Source organism: Nansenia antarctica, assembly GCF_963989245.1.
Source record: "Nansenia antarctica genome assembly, chromosome: 5".
In the NCBI taxonomy this organism is placed as follows: domain Eukaryota; kingdom Metazoa; phylum Chordata; class Actinopteri; order Argentiniformes; family Microstomatidae; genus Nansenia; species Nansenia antarctica.
The window spans coordinates 2444525-2461233 of NC_137690.1; the positions used below are offsets into that span (position 1 = coordinate 2444525).

The 16709-nt window shown below is 48.4% G+C and overlaps 1 protein-coding gene across 1 annotated transcript; it reads right to left on the reverse strand.

Moving 5' to 3' along the window:
* Window positions 1–6209: 6209 nt before the first annotated feature.
* Window positions 6210–15006, reverse strand: LOC308158459 (serine/threonine-protein phosphatase 2A catalytic subunit beta isoform-like). The gene is made up of 7 exons (XM_080532086.1): window positions 14554–15006; window positions 12295–12504; window positions 11823–11996; window positions 11391–11480; window positions 9074–9235; window positions 7241–7359; window positions 6210–6891 (listed from the first exon to the last, which is right to left on the reverse strand). Exons 1-7 carry the CDS (start codon window positions 14653–14655, stop codon window positions 6819–6821), a joined length of 930 nt encoding a protein of 309 aa, XP_080388212.1. The 5' UTR covers window positions 14656–15006; the 3' UTR covers window positions 6210–6818.
* Window positions 15007–16709: the final 1703 nt, after the last annotated feature.

Below are 16709 nucleotides of genomic sequence, written 5' to 3' on the forward strand. Positions count from 1 at the left end.
ATTGCGTACACCCAGTTTGTTGTAGAACGCACGGATATGTCTTCTTCTTCTTGTTTTTAGTATTTCTTTTTCTTTTTTCCTAGCACCAGGGGAGCCCCCCCTCCTAAATGTCGTTGTATGGTACCTGTACTGTATTAATGACAATAAAGACCATTCATTCATTCATTCATTCATTCATTCATTCATTCATACAAACACTAGCTCTCTTCTCTCTTTCAGCTATCTTCCTCTGATCTGACCTCGTTACATGTGACTCGAACTATCCGCTATCTATAGGGAACGATCTGAAGGTGTGGTTTTAAAGCCTACAGCAGTATATTTTATACATGTATAGTATATATGATATACTATACACATGTTGTAGCCTTGACTAGTGCCTGTCTGTACAACTCAGTTGTGGCAGAATGAAGACACATTGCTGACGAGTTCAAGAAGCAGCTTTGCATTAAGAGGTTCTGCTTATTTAAGGTCTTGTTTAAGGTCTTATTTAAGGTCTTATTTAAGGTCTTATTTAAGGTCTTATTTAAGGTCTTATTTAAGGTCTTATTTAAGGTATTTTCGTACAAGCTTTTCACTGAGGCATGAAATTAGACATTTTGAATTTACCAAACGTATTGTTGCATTAGTGTCTGCAAAAACATCTCACTGGTTATATGTTAGAATGAGAGCAAGTAACAGTGACATTATTGGGGCGGCTGTGTCTCAGGAGGTAGAGGCTATGTCTCAGGAGGTAGATGCTGTGTCTCAGGAGGTAGAGGCTGTGTCTCAGGAGGTAGAGGCTGTGTCTCAGGAGGTAGAGGCTGTGTCTCAGGAGGTAGAGGCTGTGGCGCAGGAGGTAGAGGCTGTGTCTCAGGAGGTAGAGGCTGTGTCTCAGGAGGTAGATGCTGTGTCTCAGGAGGTAGAGGCTGTGTCTCAGGAGGTAGAGGCTGTGTCTCAGGAGGTAGAGGCTGTGTCTCAGGAGGTAGAGGCTGTGTCTCAGGAGGTAGAGGCTGTGTCTCAGGAGGTAGAGGTTGTGTCTCAGGAGGTAGAGGCTGTGTCTCAGGAGGTAGAGGCTGTGTCTCAGGAGGTAGAGGCTGTGTCTCAGGAGGTAGAGGCTGTGTCTCAGGAGGTAGAGGCTGTGTCTCAGGAGGTAGATGCTGTGTCTCAGGAGGTAGAGGCTGTGTCTCAGGAGGTAGATGCTGTGTCTCAGGAGGTAGAGGCTGTGTCTCAGGAGGTAGAGGCTGTGTCTCAGGAGGTAGAGGCTGTGTGTCAGGAGGTAGAGGCTGTGTCTCAGGAGGTAGAGGCTGTGTCTCAGGAGGTAGAGGCTGTGTCTCAGGAGGTAGAGGTTGTGTCTCAGGAGGTAGAGGCTGTGTCTCAGGAGGTAGAGGCTGTGTCTCAGGAGGTAGAGGCTGTGTCTCAGGAGGTAGAGGCTGTGTCTAATGATCGCAAGGTTGGCAGATTGGCGGTTCGAGCCCCGGCTGGCCACATGTCGAAGTGTCCTTGGGCAAGACACTGAACCCCAAATTGCTCCCAGTGAGCGGGCTGGCCGGCGCCTTGCATGGTAGCTTGGTGTGTGAACGGGTGAATGAGAGCCCGTTGTAAAGCGCTTTGGAATATAAGGCGACTAAATAAGTCAGTCCGTTTACCGTTTACTGTGTGTGGTACGATGGCCTGCGGTGCTGCTCGTGTCTCCAGTAAGTATTTTTGTTTTGTATAATCCTGACAGGATTGGGGAGCGATAGCCTTCCTATGCTCAACTGAAGCCTCCTACATCACTGGGGAAATGAATAATACATTTTAATTTAGCAGACGCTTTTAATCCAAAGCGATTTACAATTACGAATTACAGGGACATTCCCCCCTGGAGTAACTGAGGGCTAAGTGCCTTACTCAAGGGCACACTAGTAGTGGTGTGGTTTCAGGCGGGATTTGAACTCACAACCTTCCGATCACATGTCCAACTCACTATCCACTAGACACACTTATTAAACCAAAACTGCGCTCCGTGTCTACTAATGTTATCCATCTAACATTACATATTTTACAGCTGATCTGTGCATGATAGTCTTTTGACATAATTTCCATGTCGTATTTCCCCCCTTTGATGGCATATGCCGCGAAGTTGTTGCACTGTTGTGCTATATCAGTGCAGACTGGCAGGGCAGGAGCAGGGTTGCTAGCCTACAGACTGGCAGGGTAGGAGCAGGGTAGCTAGCCTACAGACTGGCAGGGTAGGAGCAGGGTTGCTAGCCTACAGACTGGCAGGGTAGGAGCAGGGTAGCTAGCCTACAGACTGGCAGGGTAGGAGCAGGGTTGTTAGCCTACAGACTGGCAGGGTAGGAGCAGGGTTGTTAGCCTACAGACTGGCAGGGTAGGAGCAGGGTTGTTAGCCTACAGACTGGCAGGGTAGGAGCAGGGTTGTTAGCCTACAGACTGGCAGGGTAGGAGCAGGGTTGTTAGCCTACAGACTGGCAGGGCAGGAGCAGGGTTGTTAGCCTACAGACTGGCAGGGTAGGAGCAGGGTTGTTAGCCTACAGACTGGCAGGGCAGGAGCAGGGTTGTTAGCCTACAGACTGGCAGGGCAGGAGCAGGGTTGCTAGCCTACAGACTGGCAGGGTAGGAGCAGGGTTGCTAGCCTACAGACTGGCAGGGTAGGAGCAGGGTTGTTAGCCTACAGACTGGCAGGGTAGGAGCAGGGTTGTTAGCCTACAGACTGGCGGGGTAGGAGCAGGGTTGTTAGCCTACAGACTGGCAGGGTAGGAGCAGGGTTGTTAGTCTACAGACTGGCAGGGTAGGAGCAGGGTTGTTAGTCTACAGACTGGCAGGGTAGGAGCAGGGTTGTTAGTCTACAGACTGGCAGGGTAGGAGCAGGGTTGCTAGTCTACAGACTGGCAGGGTAGGAGCAGGGTTGTTAGCCTACAGACTGGCAGGGTAGGAGCAGGGTTGTTAGCCTGCAGACTGGCAGGGTAGGAGCAGGGTTGTTAGCCTACAGAATGGCAGGGTAGGAGCAGGGTTGTTAGTCTACAGACTGGCAGGGTAGGAGCAGGGTTGTTAGCCTACAGACTGGCAGGGTAGGAGCAGGGTTGTTAGTCTACAGACTGGCAGGGTAGGAGCAGGGTTGTTAGCCTACAGAGCAGGGTAGGAGCAGGGTTGTTAGCCTACAGACTGGCAGGGTAGGAGCAGGGTTGTTAGCCTACAGACTGGCAGGGTAGGAGCAGGGTTGTTAGCCTACAGACTGGCAGGGCAGGAGCAGGGTTGTTAGCCTACAGACTGGCAGGGCAGGAGCAGGGTTGTTAGCCTACAGAGCAGGGTAGGAGCAGGGTTGTTAGCCTACAGAGCAGGGTAGGAGCAGGGTTGCTAGCCTACAGACTGGCAGGGTAGGAGCAGGGTTGTTAGCCTACAGACTGGCAGGGTAGGAGCAGGGTTGTTAGCCTACAGACTGGCAGGGTAGGAGCAGGAGCTGCTTGCCTACAGAGCACTGCTATTCTGTTATAAAGTATTGTTCTTTTTTATTTGATGACTTATTTGATCGTCTGAAAGCATGAAACGTCTATGTTGTGAACGAATCGCGAGCGTCCATGCTTTCCTATGATACTACCGATGACGTATCAGTAAGGGTTGCCCCATTTCATCGGGGGTAACATTTCATAAGCTAACTCTGTTCGGAGAGAGGCAAGTCGAAAACAATTAAGGGGCACTTGAAAACGAGGGGTAGGAGTAAAGATAAGAATTGGGATTGGGCCCCAGTCCTGATCTGATACCTGCTGGAGGCCTGGGATAGAAAACATCACCTGAGAAAAGTTTGCTATGCGGACCCACCTGCTGGTTCCAAGTGTCCTAGACAAGTCTGGTGATGAAGGAGAGTCTTCAAGAGCCGGGGTTGAGAGGCAGCCCGTGCACCTTCCTCCAAGACAGGGGGGGGCAGTACTGAGCCAGGACACAGTCTGAGATCACACAAAGGAGGAATTTACAAAAAGTGTCAACAAACAACTCAGTAGACTAGGGAGAAGCAGCAGACACTTGGCATTAAACATGAGAGGAAAGCAAAGCGTTCTGTATCAATTTAGCCTCCCAACAGAAACAGAGGGAAACTGTATAGGAAGGTCTATCTGTAGGCTCTGTACCTGAGCCAGGCTCGGGACTGGGAGAGGGCCTGGGGCCTCTACATTCAAAAACCTCTCTTTTTAATTGTTGTCTGTGAGCGGATAGTTCCTATTATATAAACTCTCATCTAGATCTGTCTCAAACTATGCTGTGTTGGGTCCTTGAATTTGAGGGAATTGAGTCTTGAAAGCCCTTGAAAAGTGCTTGAATGTGATGTTTCAGAAGGTGTGGGAGCCCTGGTTATAGGAAGGTCTGTACCTGCTGAGCCAGGCTTGGTCTCAGGGCTCCAGTCTGATCAGAAACTCCCACAGCAGTTTCTCCAGGGCCTGGTCAAACTGAGGTCCGTATTCTACAGGAAACTCATCCTAGAGGAGGAGGAGGAGGAAATGGGAAATGGACTGCACTTATATAGCGCCTTTTTTGCTGCTCCAAAGCGCTTTACAACGGTCTCTCATTCACCCATTCACACACACATTCACACACCAATGGCGGCCAAGCTACCATGCAAGGTGCCGGCCCGCTCACTGGGAGCAATTTTGGGGTTCAGTGTCTTGCCCAAGGACACTTCAACAAGACAGTGGATAGCTGAGCATAATGACAGACTCGACACAACATCAATAGAGAATATGTTGTACGTTGGTTATTCATTGCATGTATCTATTAGCCATGGATGACTTGACTTTAATCTTGAAAGCATAATGGCACCATCATTTCTCTTATTTACATTTACTCAATTAAAAAAGCAAAGACTATTCGGAAGTTTGTCAACTTATTGTAGACACAAGGGGCTGGCCCTGAGCGAAATAAGCAAGATATGCAGAATTATTCTAGCTGATTTAATATAATTCACAGGCCATTCAAAAGGACGACGAACCCAGCATTAATGGGGGGCTGTGAAAATGTCAGAAAGTAAAAAGACATGAAGTAACATTACTCTTTTCCGATGACTTGTTTGTTGCCATTATCGCCCAAACGACTCGTTCGCGAATCAAAACAAATCTTCTAACTAGCTAGCTCTAACAAAGTGTAGTATTCACTTTTAAAACAGGCTTAAGTTAAAGTTGAGGCTACGACAACAGCTACATAAGTTAGCTGCACAAACCAAAATGTACGTTACACCTTATGTGAACGGTTATAATCATTTATGTGAACGGTTATGTTATAAACTGGTTATGTTATAAACTGGTTATGTTATAAACTGGTTATGTTAACGGTTATGTTATAAACTGGTTATGTTAACGGTTATGTTATAAACTGGTTGTGTTAACGGTTATGTTATAAACTGGTTGTGTTAACGGTTATGTTATAAACTGGTTGGCTACAGGTATTGATAATAACAAGAGTGCTTGACCCTCCCGCCTTCTCCACGGCGACAGGAAGCAGCGCGCGCAGCTTTGCAGTAGCCGGATGTGACGTGCGTAGAAAGATGTGACGATGTGACTATAAACTTGAACTAAAATGAAAACAGAAAAAGAAGAGAGGTTGCCCTGGCCGTGTCACCAATATGGAGTTATTCAGGCGCGCACACACACACACACACACACACACACACACACACACACACACACACACACACACACACACACACACACACACACACACTCAGGCTCCTATGGAAACGCACTGCTACTTGAACTCTATACTGCTCTATTTGTTTGCACCATATTAGTGTCACATCTCACTCAACCCGCAAAGCATTTTTTGCACAACCTGATATTACCTCAACTTTCCGTAAAGGTGTTGTAACAGTACATTTTCTCTGCGTACCACATGTACAAAAGAAGAGGTTTGGTGAGGCTGCGTTCTCATTTTATGCTCCCAGATTGTGTCTCACTGCCAGTTTACATTAGGGACGCAACCTCAGCACATATGTTCAAGTCAAGACTAAAAACCCATCTTTTTAATATTTAACAAATGACTAAATAATTAAATGATGATTATATAATGATTGGAGCACTTTGAGCTGCAACGTTTGCAGGAAAAGCGCTATACAAATAAAACGTTATTATTATTATTATTATTATTATTATTATTATTATAACGCGATTACCCACAGCACCAATAAACATCTCCCCATAGACCCCAAACAATAACAACAATAACAGACAGACAACAACAAACATTGATGTGTCGATTTAATCATCAAGTTCAACGTCTTTATTCCAATTAATCATCATCGCGCTGCGTGTCAGCAGCTCTGGTCATGTCTGTGCATGCCGATCAGGCCTGAAGCTAAAAATGACCAATTACCTACTTTATTAAGCAATCTAATTCATAATCTTGCAACGAAAGAAGCACAATGTTTATGCCATGAGATGTGTAGTTGTGAGGTCGAATAGGATTATATTGCTGTTCTAAAAAATAAAAAAAAGAAGAAAAAAAAGAAGAAGAATTGCAAGTTTTACATGTCGGAAAAGATGATATATGGCACGTTTTGGTCCATGTTGGTACGCTGTCATATCTCAATCGTTTTTTAAACATGTATTAAAACAAACAAAATAGATTATTATTTTTTTAACATGTATTGTAAATGTTTATCAGCACAGCTTTATGACAGCATTTTTAATAAACACAACTGCAGAGGTGTGTGTGTGTGTGGGGGGGGGGGCTTTCATCTCTCCTGTTCTTGTTGACATCTGGACTCAGATGGTTATCTTCCATCTCATCCTACAGTGTGTTCACATCTCCATGCCCAGGTCTTGTCGGGTAAGGAAGGGGGCGGGGCTTTGGGACATTCACAGGAAGTAGTCGGGGGTACGTCTGGTCACATGGGGCTCTCCGCGTCGAGGGGCGGGGTCAAACTGTAGGCTGGAGGGATAGAAACATCACGGTCAGATGATCGCCCCCGCTTCAGAGAAAACCACCACATCATCTTCCTACCAAGTCCTTCCCCCTCTCCCTGGCATGTGACCCCCCCCACACACACACACCCCCTAACCCCCCTCACACACACTCACACACACACACACACACCCTAACCCCCCCCCCCCACACACACCCCCTAACCCCCCCCCCCTCACACACACACCCCCTAACCCCCCCCTCACACAAACACACCCCCTAACCCCCCTCCCCCCCACACACCCCCTAACCCCCCTCACACACACACACACACACACACACACACACACACACACACACCAGCAGGTGAACTTACAATGAGTACTTCAGAGTATCATCCAGTTCCATGATGGCCGCCTGGTTGCCACAGCGATAGCAGTAGTTGGGCGCACTGAAGATGGTGACCACGTTCTTGTCATGCCCCCAGTTGTAACCCTGGAGACACAAGAGACAGACGTGAGACACAAGAGAGAGACGTGAGACACAAGAGACAGACGTGAGACACAAGAGACAGACGTTGAGACAAGGGACAGACGTTGAGACACAAGGGACAGACGTTGAGACACAAGGGACAGACGTGAGACACAAGAGACAGACGTTGAGAAAGGGACAGAGAGGGGACACAAGGGACAGAGAGGGACACAAGGGACAGAGAGGGACAGAGAGGGGACACAAGGGACAGAGAGGGGACACAAGGGACAGAGAGGGGACACAAGGGACAGAGAGGGGACACAAGGGACAGAGAGGGACACAAGGGGGACAGACGTTGATGTTCAGCCCCAGCATGAGTCTGTAGGCAGACCGCATGTTCACCCCCATCAAGCCCAACTCCACGGATGTGTCTGCACATCACAACAATAATTACACTAACAAAGAACTAAAGGCCAGATGTATAAGGTCTCTCTGTATGAGTCAGATGTATAAGGCCTCTCTGTATGAGTCAGATGTATAAGGTCTCTCTGTGTGAGTCAGATGTATGAGGTCTCTCTGTGTGAGTCAGATGTATGAGGTCTCTCTGTATGAGTCAGATGTATGAGGTCTCTCTGTATGAGTCAGATGTATAAGGCCTCACTGTATGAGTCAGATGTATACGGTCTCTCTGTATGGAGCCAGATGTATGAGGTCTCTGTATGAGTCAGATGTATACGGTCTCTCTGTATGAGTCAGATGTATACGGTCTCTCTGTATGAGTCAGATGTATGAGGTCTCTCTGTATGAGTCAGATGTATAAGGCCTCACTGTATGGAGTCAGATGTATAAGGCCTCACTGAAAACAAACAATATTTACATGTTTGACATTGAGCAGACTCCTTGATCCAAAGCGACTCACAACTAATATGGAAAAAATGGTCAAATTGACTGCACCTATATAGCGCCTTTATACAAAGCGCTTCACAAGAGCCTCTCATTCACCCATTCACACACCAATGGCGGCCAAGCTATCATGCAAGGCGCCGGCCGGCCCGCTCACTGGGAGCAATATGGGGTTCAGTGTCTTGCCCAAGGACACTTCGACATGTGGCCAGCCGGGGCTGGAACCGCCAATCTGCCAACCTTGCGATCATTAGACGGCGGCTCTACCTCCTGAGACACAGACGCCCCAATAATACATTTGTCTATATAATACATTTTAAGTGAACCCTCTGTCCATCAGTCATCCATGGAACCAGTATAACCAGTATAACCAGTGTGACCAGTGTAACCAGTGTAACCAGTGTAACCAGTGTAACCAGTGTAACCAGTGTAACCAGTGTAACCAGTGTGACCAGTATAACCAGTATAACCAGTGTAACCAGTATAACCAGTGTAACCAGTATAACCAGTGTAACCAGTGTAACCAGTGTAACCAGTATAACCAGTATAACATAACCAGTATAACCAGTGTGACCAGTTTAACACTAGAACAGCACTACACCAACTGTCAAATCTTATTTCAAATTTGAAAGTGACAGTTAAATCTAAGTGACAGTTGAGAACAGCCGTGCCTACTAACCTACTAAAAGAGCCGCCTCTTTAAAATGCTAACCTGCAATTTACACACAGCGACCACTAGTTGGCCGCTTGTAAATTAGCCTGCTTCCTACACGGAAAAACTCACAGGGGTCAAATGACCCATCATGGCTGATTAAGTGATAACCAGTGTAAGTACCTCCATGACCAGCTGGTGGGCGCGGGAGACCAGGGTGAGGCCGTTGGCGTGGTTGAAGGTCTCAGAGATGTCCTGACCGAAGGTGTAGCCGGCCCCGCGGGGGGAGATGCCCCAGCCCCCGCGGTCGTCTGGGTCCGACCACAGCAGGTCACACATGGGCCCCTGGGGGAGGGGGGAGGGAGGGAGAGAGAGGGAGGGAGAGGGAGAGAGAGGGAGGGAAAATGTATGTATTTTGAACAAAGTTTAAAAAAAAAACTTTTTAGAAGCCTTATTCGTCATTGACCCACGGTTACATGGTGTGTATGGCTGCATGGTGGTTTACAGGTGTGTATGGTTATGTGCTGTAGGTGTGTAGGTGTGTTGGTGTGTGTGTGTGTATGTGTGTATGTGTGTGTGTGTAGGTGTTGTAGGTGTGTAGGTGTGTATGTGTTGTAGGTGTGTAGGTGTGTGTATGTGTGTGTGTATGTGTGTGTGTGTAGGTGTGTATGTGTGTAGGTGTGTATGTGTTGTAGGTGTGTAGGTGTGTAGGTGTGTATGTGTTGTATGTGTTGTAGGTGTGTATGTGTATGTATGTGTGTAGGTGTGTAGGTGTGTATGTGTGTAGGTGTGTATGTGTTGTAGGTGTGTAGGTGTGTAGGTGTGTATGTGTGTATGTGTGTATGTGTTGTAGGTGTGTAGGTGTGTATGTGTGTAGGTGTGTAGGTGTGTAGGTGTGTATGTGTGTATGTGTTGTAGGTGTGTAGGTGTGTATGTGTTGTAGGTGTGTATGTGTGTAGGTGTGTATGTGTGTGTGTATGTGTGTGTGTGTGTGTAGGTGTGTATGTGTGTATGTGTGTAGGTGTGTATGTGTGTATGTGTGTAGGTGTTGTAGGTGTGGAGGTGTGTATGTGTTGTAGGTGTGTATGTGTGTAGGTGTGTAGGTGTGTATGTGTTGTAGGTGTGTATGTGTTGTAGGTGTGTAGGTGTGTAGGTGTGTAGGTGTGTAGGTGTTGTAGGTGTGTATGTGTTGTATGTGTGTAGGTGTGTATGTGTTGTAGGTGTGTAGGTGTGTATGTGTTGTATGTGTGTGTGTTGTAGGTGTGTATGTGTTGTATGTGTGTATGTGTTGTAGGTGTGTATGTGTGTATGTATGTGTGTATGTGTGTAGGTGTGTATGTGTATGTGTATGAATGAATGAATGTGTTGTAGGTGTGTATGTATGTGTGTGTGTGTAGGTGTGTATGTGTTGTATGTGTTGTATGTGTGTATGTGTGTTAGTGTGTATGTGTATGTGTGTATGTGTGTATGTGTGTGTGTATGTGTGTATGTGTATGTGTTGTAGGTGTGTATGTGTGTATGTGTTGTAGGTGTGTAGGTGTGTATGTGTTGTATGTGTTGTATGTATGTGTGTTGTAGGTGTGTAGGTGTGTATGTGTTGTAGGTGTGTATGTGTGTGTGTATGTGTTGTAGGTGTGTAGGTGTGTATGTGTGTAGGTGTGTATGTGTGTATGTGTGTATGTGTTGTAGGTGTGTAGGTGTGTATGTGTTGTAGGTGTGTAGGTGTGTATGTGTTGTAGGTGTGTATGTGTGTATGTGTGTGTGTATGTGTGTATGTGTTGTAGGTGTGTATGTGTGTAGGTGTGTATGTGTGTATGTGTTGTAGGTGTGTAGGTGTGTAGGTGTGTATGTGTTGTAGGTGTGTAGGTGTGTAGGTGTGTATGTGTGTATGTGTTGTAGGTGTGTATGTGTGTATGTGTGTGTGTGTGTATGTGTTGTAGGTGTGTAGGTGTGTGTGTGTTGTAGGTGTGTAGGTGTGTATGTGTGTAGGTGTGTGTGTGTGTAGGTGTGTAGGTGTTGTATGTGTGTAGGTGTGTATGTGTTGTATGTGTGTGTGTTGTAGGTGTGTAGGTGTGTATGTGTATGTGTTGTAGGTGTGTATGTGTGTGTGTGTGTAGGTGTGTATGTGTGTATGTGTGTAGGCGTGTAGGTGTGTATGTGTGTAGGTGTGTAGGTGTGTAGGTGTGTGTGTGTGTAGGTGTGTAGGTGTTGTAGGTGTGTAGGTGTGTAGGTGTGTGTGTGTTGTAGGTGTGTGTGTGTATGTGTGTAGGTGTTGTAGGTGTTGTAGGTGTGTAGGTGTGTAGGTGTGTGTGTGTTGTAGGTGTGTATGTGTGTAGGTGTGTATGTGTGTATGTGTGTAGGTGTGTAGGTGTGTGTGTGTATGTGTGTAGGTGTGTAGGTGTTGTAGGTGTGTATGTGTGTAGGTGTGTAGGTGTGTGTGTGTTGTAGGTGTGTATGTGTGTGTGTTGTAGGAGTGAGTCCGGCTGCTCTAGGCTGGTACCTCATGGGGAACCTCCTGCAGGCGGTCCAGGGCTCGTATGTGGTCCAGCGTGTCTATAGAGGGAGACAGGCCTCCGTGGAGGCAGAAGATCTGACAGAGACGGGGCAAGATGAAGGATCAGAGCTCAATATTAGCGTATTGAATTAGCGTATTAGCATTCTCCCACAGAATCAACTGTAGTACACACATTATATACCCTGTACACTTTGGCAGGACGGAGGAAACCCGGAGGAAACCCCCCCCCCAAAACAACCCATGGTGTCCTCCCCGTTCCCTCCCCTACACCCCCCCCCCCCCCACCCCCCTCATCTGTCATATTAGCATACTCCCATAGATCCAACAGTACACACATTAAACACCCTGTACATTTTGGCAGGAAGGAGGAAACCCCCCCCCCCAAAAAAACAACCCATGGCGTCCCGTCCCCCTCACCTGTCCGTCCACGAGCGCGGTGAGCGGGAGGTAGTCGAACAGGTCTGTGAAGTACTTCCACACGTTGGCGTTGCCGTACTTCCTGAGGCACTCGTCGTAGAAGCCGTACACCTGTGTGATCTGACGGCTCTCGTGGTTACCTCGCAGAATTGTGATTCGTTCTTGGTACCGGACCTGTTCAGGTGGGGGGGGGATAGGGTTAGGGGGAGGAGTCAACAACAAGGTGTGGAGGAGTCGACGATCACGTAACGCACGAGCTAAAACCAAACTAGCTGCGGCTTACGGCATTAATAATAATAATAATAATAATAATAATAATAATAATAATAATATCTTGGTTTTATATAGCGCCTTTCACAAACCCGAGGACGCTTTCACAGACAGAGAGTCAGACAGACAGAACAGACAACGTTGGTGTTTTAAGGCCCTAATTGGTTTTCGTGCTCAAACACGTCGTTGCGCGGCGGCATACCTTTAACGTGACGAGGAGAGTGACGGTTTCCACGGAATAGTAGCCTCTGTCCACGTAATCGCCCATGAACAGGTAGTTGGTGTCGGGCGACTTCCCTCCGATCTTGAAGAGCTCCATCAGGTCGTGGAACTGCCCGTGGACGTCCCCGCACACGGTGACAGGGCATCTCACCTCTTGTACGTTGGACTCCTTAGTGAGGATCTCTTTGGCCTAGGGGAAAAGCACGCAAGAGTTGCACAAATTACAATCAAAACGAACGAACATCGGTACGTGTTGAGATCATCCGGTTCTAACATGTTGCTATCTTATTTTTTGGGGGACAATTTAGCAAGCCAGACCTCACCAAAATCAGAGACTGAATTAGTTCAGATTGATAGATAGCTACTAGATTATGGATGCTGCTGAGCACTAGGGGAATGATTCTATGCTCCCTCTATAGGGAAATAAAGATATGCAACATCATTAGCATACAGCATTTAAGTGGTTATGAAACTCAAAGACAAAGGTCTTCTCTGTGAACGCTTTCACCACCACCCTGACCCTGGCCAAGCTGACACGGCTGACCACGTTGACACCGACAGACAAGCTCAGTTGCCAGGTAACATGCGTTACTGTCGGGAAGAAATGAAGGTTTAGCCCAGTCTTGACCTTTGCCCTGACGATAATACTGTACGTTTTGGGGGGGTGATCTCTCTCCTCTGTGTTCTGGGGGGGGTGATCTCTCTCTCCTCTGTGTTCTGGGGGGGGTGATCTCTCTCTCCTCTGTGTTCTGGGGGGGGGGTGATCTCTCTCCTCTGTGTTCTGGGGGGGGGGGTGATCTCTCTCCTCTGTGTTCTGGGGGGGGTGATCTCTCTCTCCTCTGTGTTCTGGGGGGGGGTGATCTCTCCTCTCTGTGTTCTGGGGGGGGGTGATCTCTCCTCTCTGTGTTCTGGGGGGGGGGTGATCTCTCTCCTCTGTGTTCTGGGGGGGGTGATCTCTCTCCTCTCTGTGTTCTGGGGGGGGGGGGTGATCTCTCTCTTCTCTGTGTTCTGGGGGGGGGGGGTGATCTCTCTCTCTCTGTGTTCTGGGGGGGGGGGTGATCTCTCTCCTCTGTGTTCTGGGGGGGGGGGGTGATCTCTCTCTTCTCTGTGTTCTGGGGGGGGGGGTGATCTCTCTCCTCTGTGTTCTGGGGGGGGGGGTGATCTCTCTCTTCTCTGTGTTCTGGGGGGGGGGGGTGATCTCTCTCTCCTCTGTGTTCTGGGGGGGGGGTGATCTCTTCTTCTCTGTGTTCTGGGGGGGGGGGTGATCTCTCTCCTCTGTGTTCTGGGGGGGGGGGTGATCTCTCTCCTCTGTGTTCTGGGGGGGGGGTGATCTCTCTCTCCTCTGTGTTCTGGGGGGGTGATCTCTCTCTCCTCTGTGTTCTGGGGGGGTGATCTCTCTCTCCTCTGTGTTCTGGGGGGGTGATCTCTCTCTCCTCTGTGTTCTGGGGGGGGTGATCTCCCTTCTCTGTGTTCTGGCTCTTCTACCCCGATGCAGATATTGGAGGTTAAGAAGCCAAATGCAACGCAGCTCTCAAATGTGCTGCTACTGGGATTTAATCCATTTGATTAATTCTGTTATATCTTATACATCTGTCTTATTTCATTTGTCTTAGTTTTAATAAGTGAATGCTGTTCACTAATTGTACCTTTGTTGGTTGATTTTGTTCTATTTGATTGTCTGTCTAAGAGTAGTCCTCACTATGGAGATGTTTAAATAAACAATTAAACAAATACACTTGTTAAGTCGTGACGTGTTTCCGGGTCCAACGTTGTCTGAGGCGCTGTCTTCGAAATGCCGAAATAATAATAATAATTAATTATATTTATATAGCGCTTTTCCGAGGATCAAATACCCTGACAATATGGGGAAACGGGAAAGTGCTGCTGTGTCCCTTGTTGAATGAATAGATCCAAGTCTAAAAAACGATTAAACTGTCATTCTACCGCTGGAGTTCACAGGTACTCTGGTGCGGGGAATCTCTGGTTTGGACTCGGAAATGGCTAAACGTCACTTTTGACGTCAGACTTAACAAGCGGATATGTTTTACTGGTTTTACTTTAGTCCTTTAGGCCGAGATGATGAAGCCTGAACATGACAGAATGGTTAGTTCAGCCTAGGCTTGGCCAGCTAGGTGGCTAGTAGGCCCCGGATGACATCCATGAGAGTTAGCAGGTTAGCTTAGCATACTCGATGTTATTATGTGTCGAAAAACAAACCCGATAAAAAATCGCGGCTCACCTTCTCGCAGAGTGTCCTGACTTGGTTCTCCGACAGCTGCTTACACTCGTTCAGCTGCTCGATCCACTGGTCCAGCTCCTTTGTGAAAGGCTTGTCGTCCATGATGGTGATGGTGGTGCTAAGCTAACGTGCTAGCCTGCCGAGGATGGCGCTAAGCTAACGCGCTAACCTGCCGAGGATGGTGCTAAGCTAACGCGCTAACCTGCTAACCTGATGACAGCCGTGGCGCTAAGCTAACGTGCTAACCTGCTCCGAGCCGCTCCCCGGCCCGCCAAACTGCTCCTCCTACAAACCTTCACACCGAACCCCGAGCGGCTGTATTAACTCTGTCAACACTCCTGGGTCATGGTAACACGTGGAAAGACAAAACGACCAGTGTTTAGCAATGCTAATGCTATTAATGAGGCTGTTCCAGAGGGAGACAGAGGAGAGGATTAAAACCCCCCGGTGCGGCAGAGCCGTTCTGTGGCTGCGTTCGTAAATCCGCTCAGCAGAACGCCGGAGCGCACACTGGACCCGACGTCACAAAGGCACCAAGTGATTTGATTGGACGAGAGGCATTTCCGTGAGTGCTGATCAGATTTCCAGAGCGAGTTTAAGAACGCACCCCGTGTCGCAGCAGTAGGAACGGCCAGGAGGAGGAGCCAGGGCTACAACAATAACATACGGGGTAGCGGGGGGAGAGGGGGGGGGCGGCCCGGGGGGTATTTCCGACACATGACAGCCGCCTAGCGGTGGTGCAGGGAAATGTCACAGGGGAGTTGCGTTTAATGATCAGAAGGTCACCAGATCGGTGGTTCGAATCCCAGCTGGCCACATGTCGAGGTGTCCTTGGGGCAAGACACTGAACCCCAAATTGCTCCCAATGAGCGGGCCAGCGCCTTGCATGGTAGCTTGCCGCCATTGGTGTGTGAATGGGTGAATGAGAGGCCGTTGTAAAGCGCTTTGGAATAATATATTTATATAAGTCAGTCTATATAAGTCATCTATATAAGTCAGTCTATATAAGTCAGTCTATATAAGTCATCTATATAAGTCAGTCCATTTAAACAACGATCAATGATAGCCACGCATATGAATCAACATTAACTACATTATTTTGGGGCAAGCCAGCAGGTGAGACTGCTTTCTGACAATTCTATTTTGTTGTCTATTATCTGTGATTTAGGCCCCGATAGCAGCTCGATCAGATTCAAGACCCTGGTGCTTGCCTACCAGGCAGCTAAAGGGACACCCCCTGCCTACTGCATGCAATGGTTACCCCCCAAACTTCAGCCCATTCACTCCGCTCCTCCACCTCTGCTGGCCGACTGGCCCCACCACCTCTACGCCAACGCGGCAGTCACGCTGCCCGGTCATGTCTCTTCACTACGCTGGCTCCCCGCTGGTGGAACGAGCTTCCCACGGCTGTCAGAACTGCAGAGTCACTACCCATCTTCCCTTAGAGACTGAAGACCTCCATCTCTTCAGGCTACACCTTAACTGAGACATCTACTACCCCCCAGCACTGTGTCTCCTGAGACATCTACTACCCCCCAGCACTGTGTCTCCTGAGACATCTACTACCCCCCAGCACTGTGTCTCCTGAGACATCTACTACCCCCCAGCACTGTGTCTCCTGAGACATCTACTACCCCCCAGCACTGTGTCTCCTGAGACATCTACTACCCCCCAGCACTGTGTCTCCTGAGACATCTACTACCCCCCAGCACTGTGTCTCCTGAGACATCTACTACCCCCCCAGCACTGTGTCTCCTGAGACATCTACTACCCCCCCAGCACTGTGTCTCCTGAGACATCTACTACCCCCCAGCACTGTGTCTCCTGAGACATCTACTACCCCCCAGCACTGTGTCTCCTGAGACATCTACTACCCCCCCAGCACTGTGTCTCCTGAGACATCTACTACCCCCCAGCACTGTGTCTCCTGAGACATCTACTACCCCCCAGCACTGTGTCTCCTGATACATCTACTACCCCCCAGCACTGTGTCTCCTGAGACATCTACTACCCCCCAGCACTGTGTCTCCTGAGACATCTACTACCCCCCAGCACTGTGTCTCCTGAGACATCTACTACCCCCCAGCACTGTGTCTCCTGAGACATCTACTACCCCCCAGCACTGTGTCTCCTGAGACATCTACTACCCCCCAGCA

Excerpts from the sequence above, each read along its gene's own strand:
- LOC308158459 (XM_080532086.1), bottom strand. The coding sequence starts at position 14,655 with ATGGACGACAAGCCTTTCACAAAGGAGCTGGACCAGTGGATCGAGCAG. Across the intron at positions 11,481-11,822 it reads CCGCGCTCGTGGACGGACAG|ATCTTCTGCCTCCACGGAGG; the intron begins GTGAGGGGGACG and ends CGTCTCTGTCAG. Across the intron at positions 6,892-7,240 it reads GATACTCTGAAGTACTCATT|CCTACAGTTTGACCCCGCCC; the intron begins GTAAGTTCACCT and ends CTATCCCTCCAG.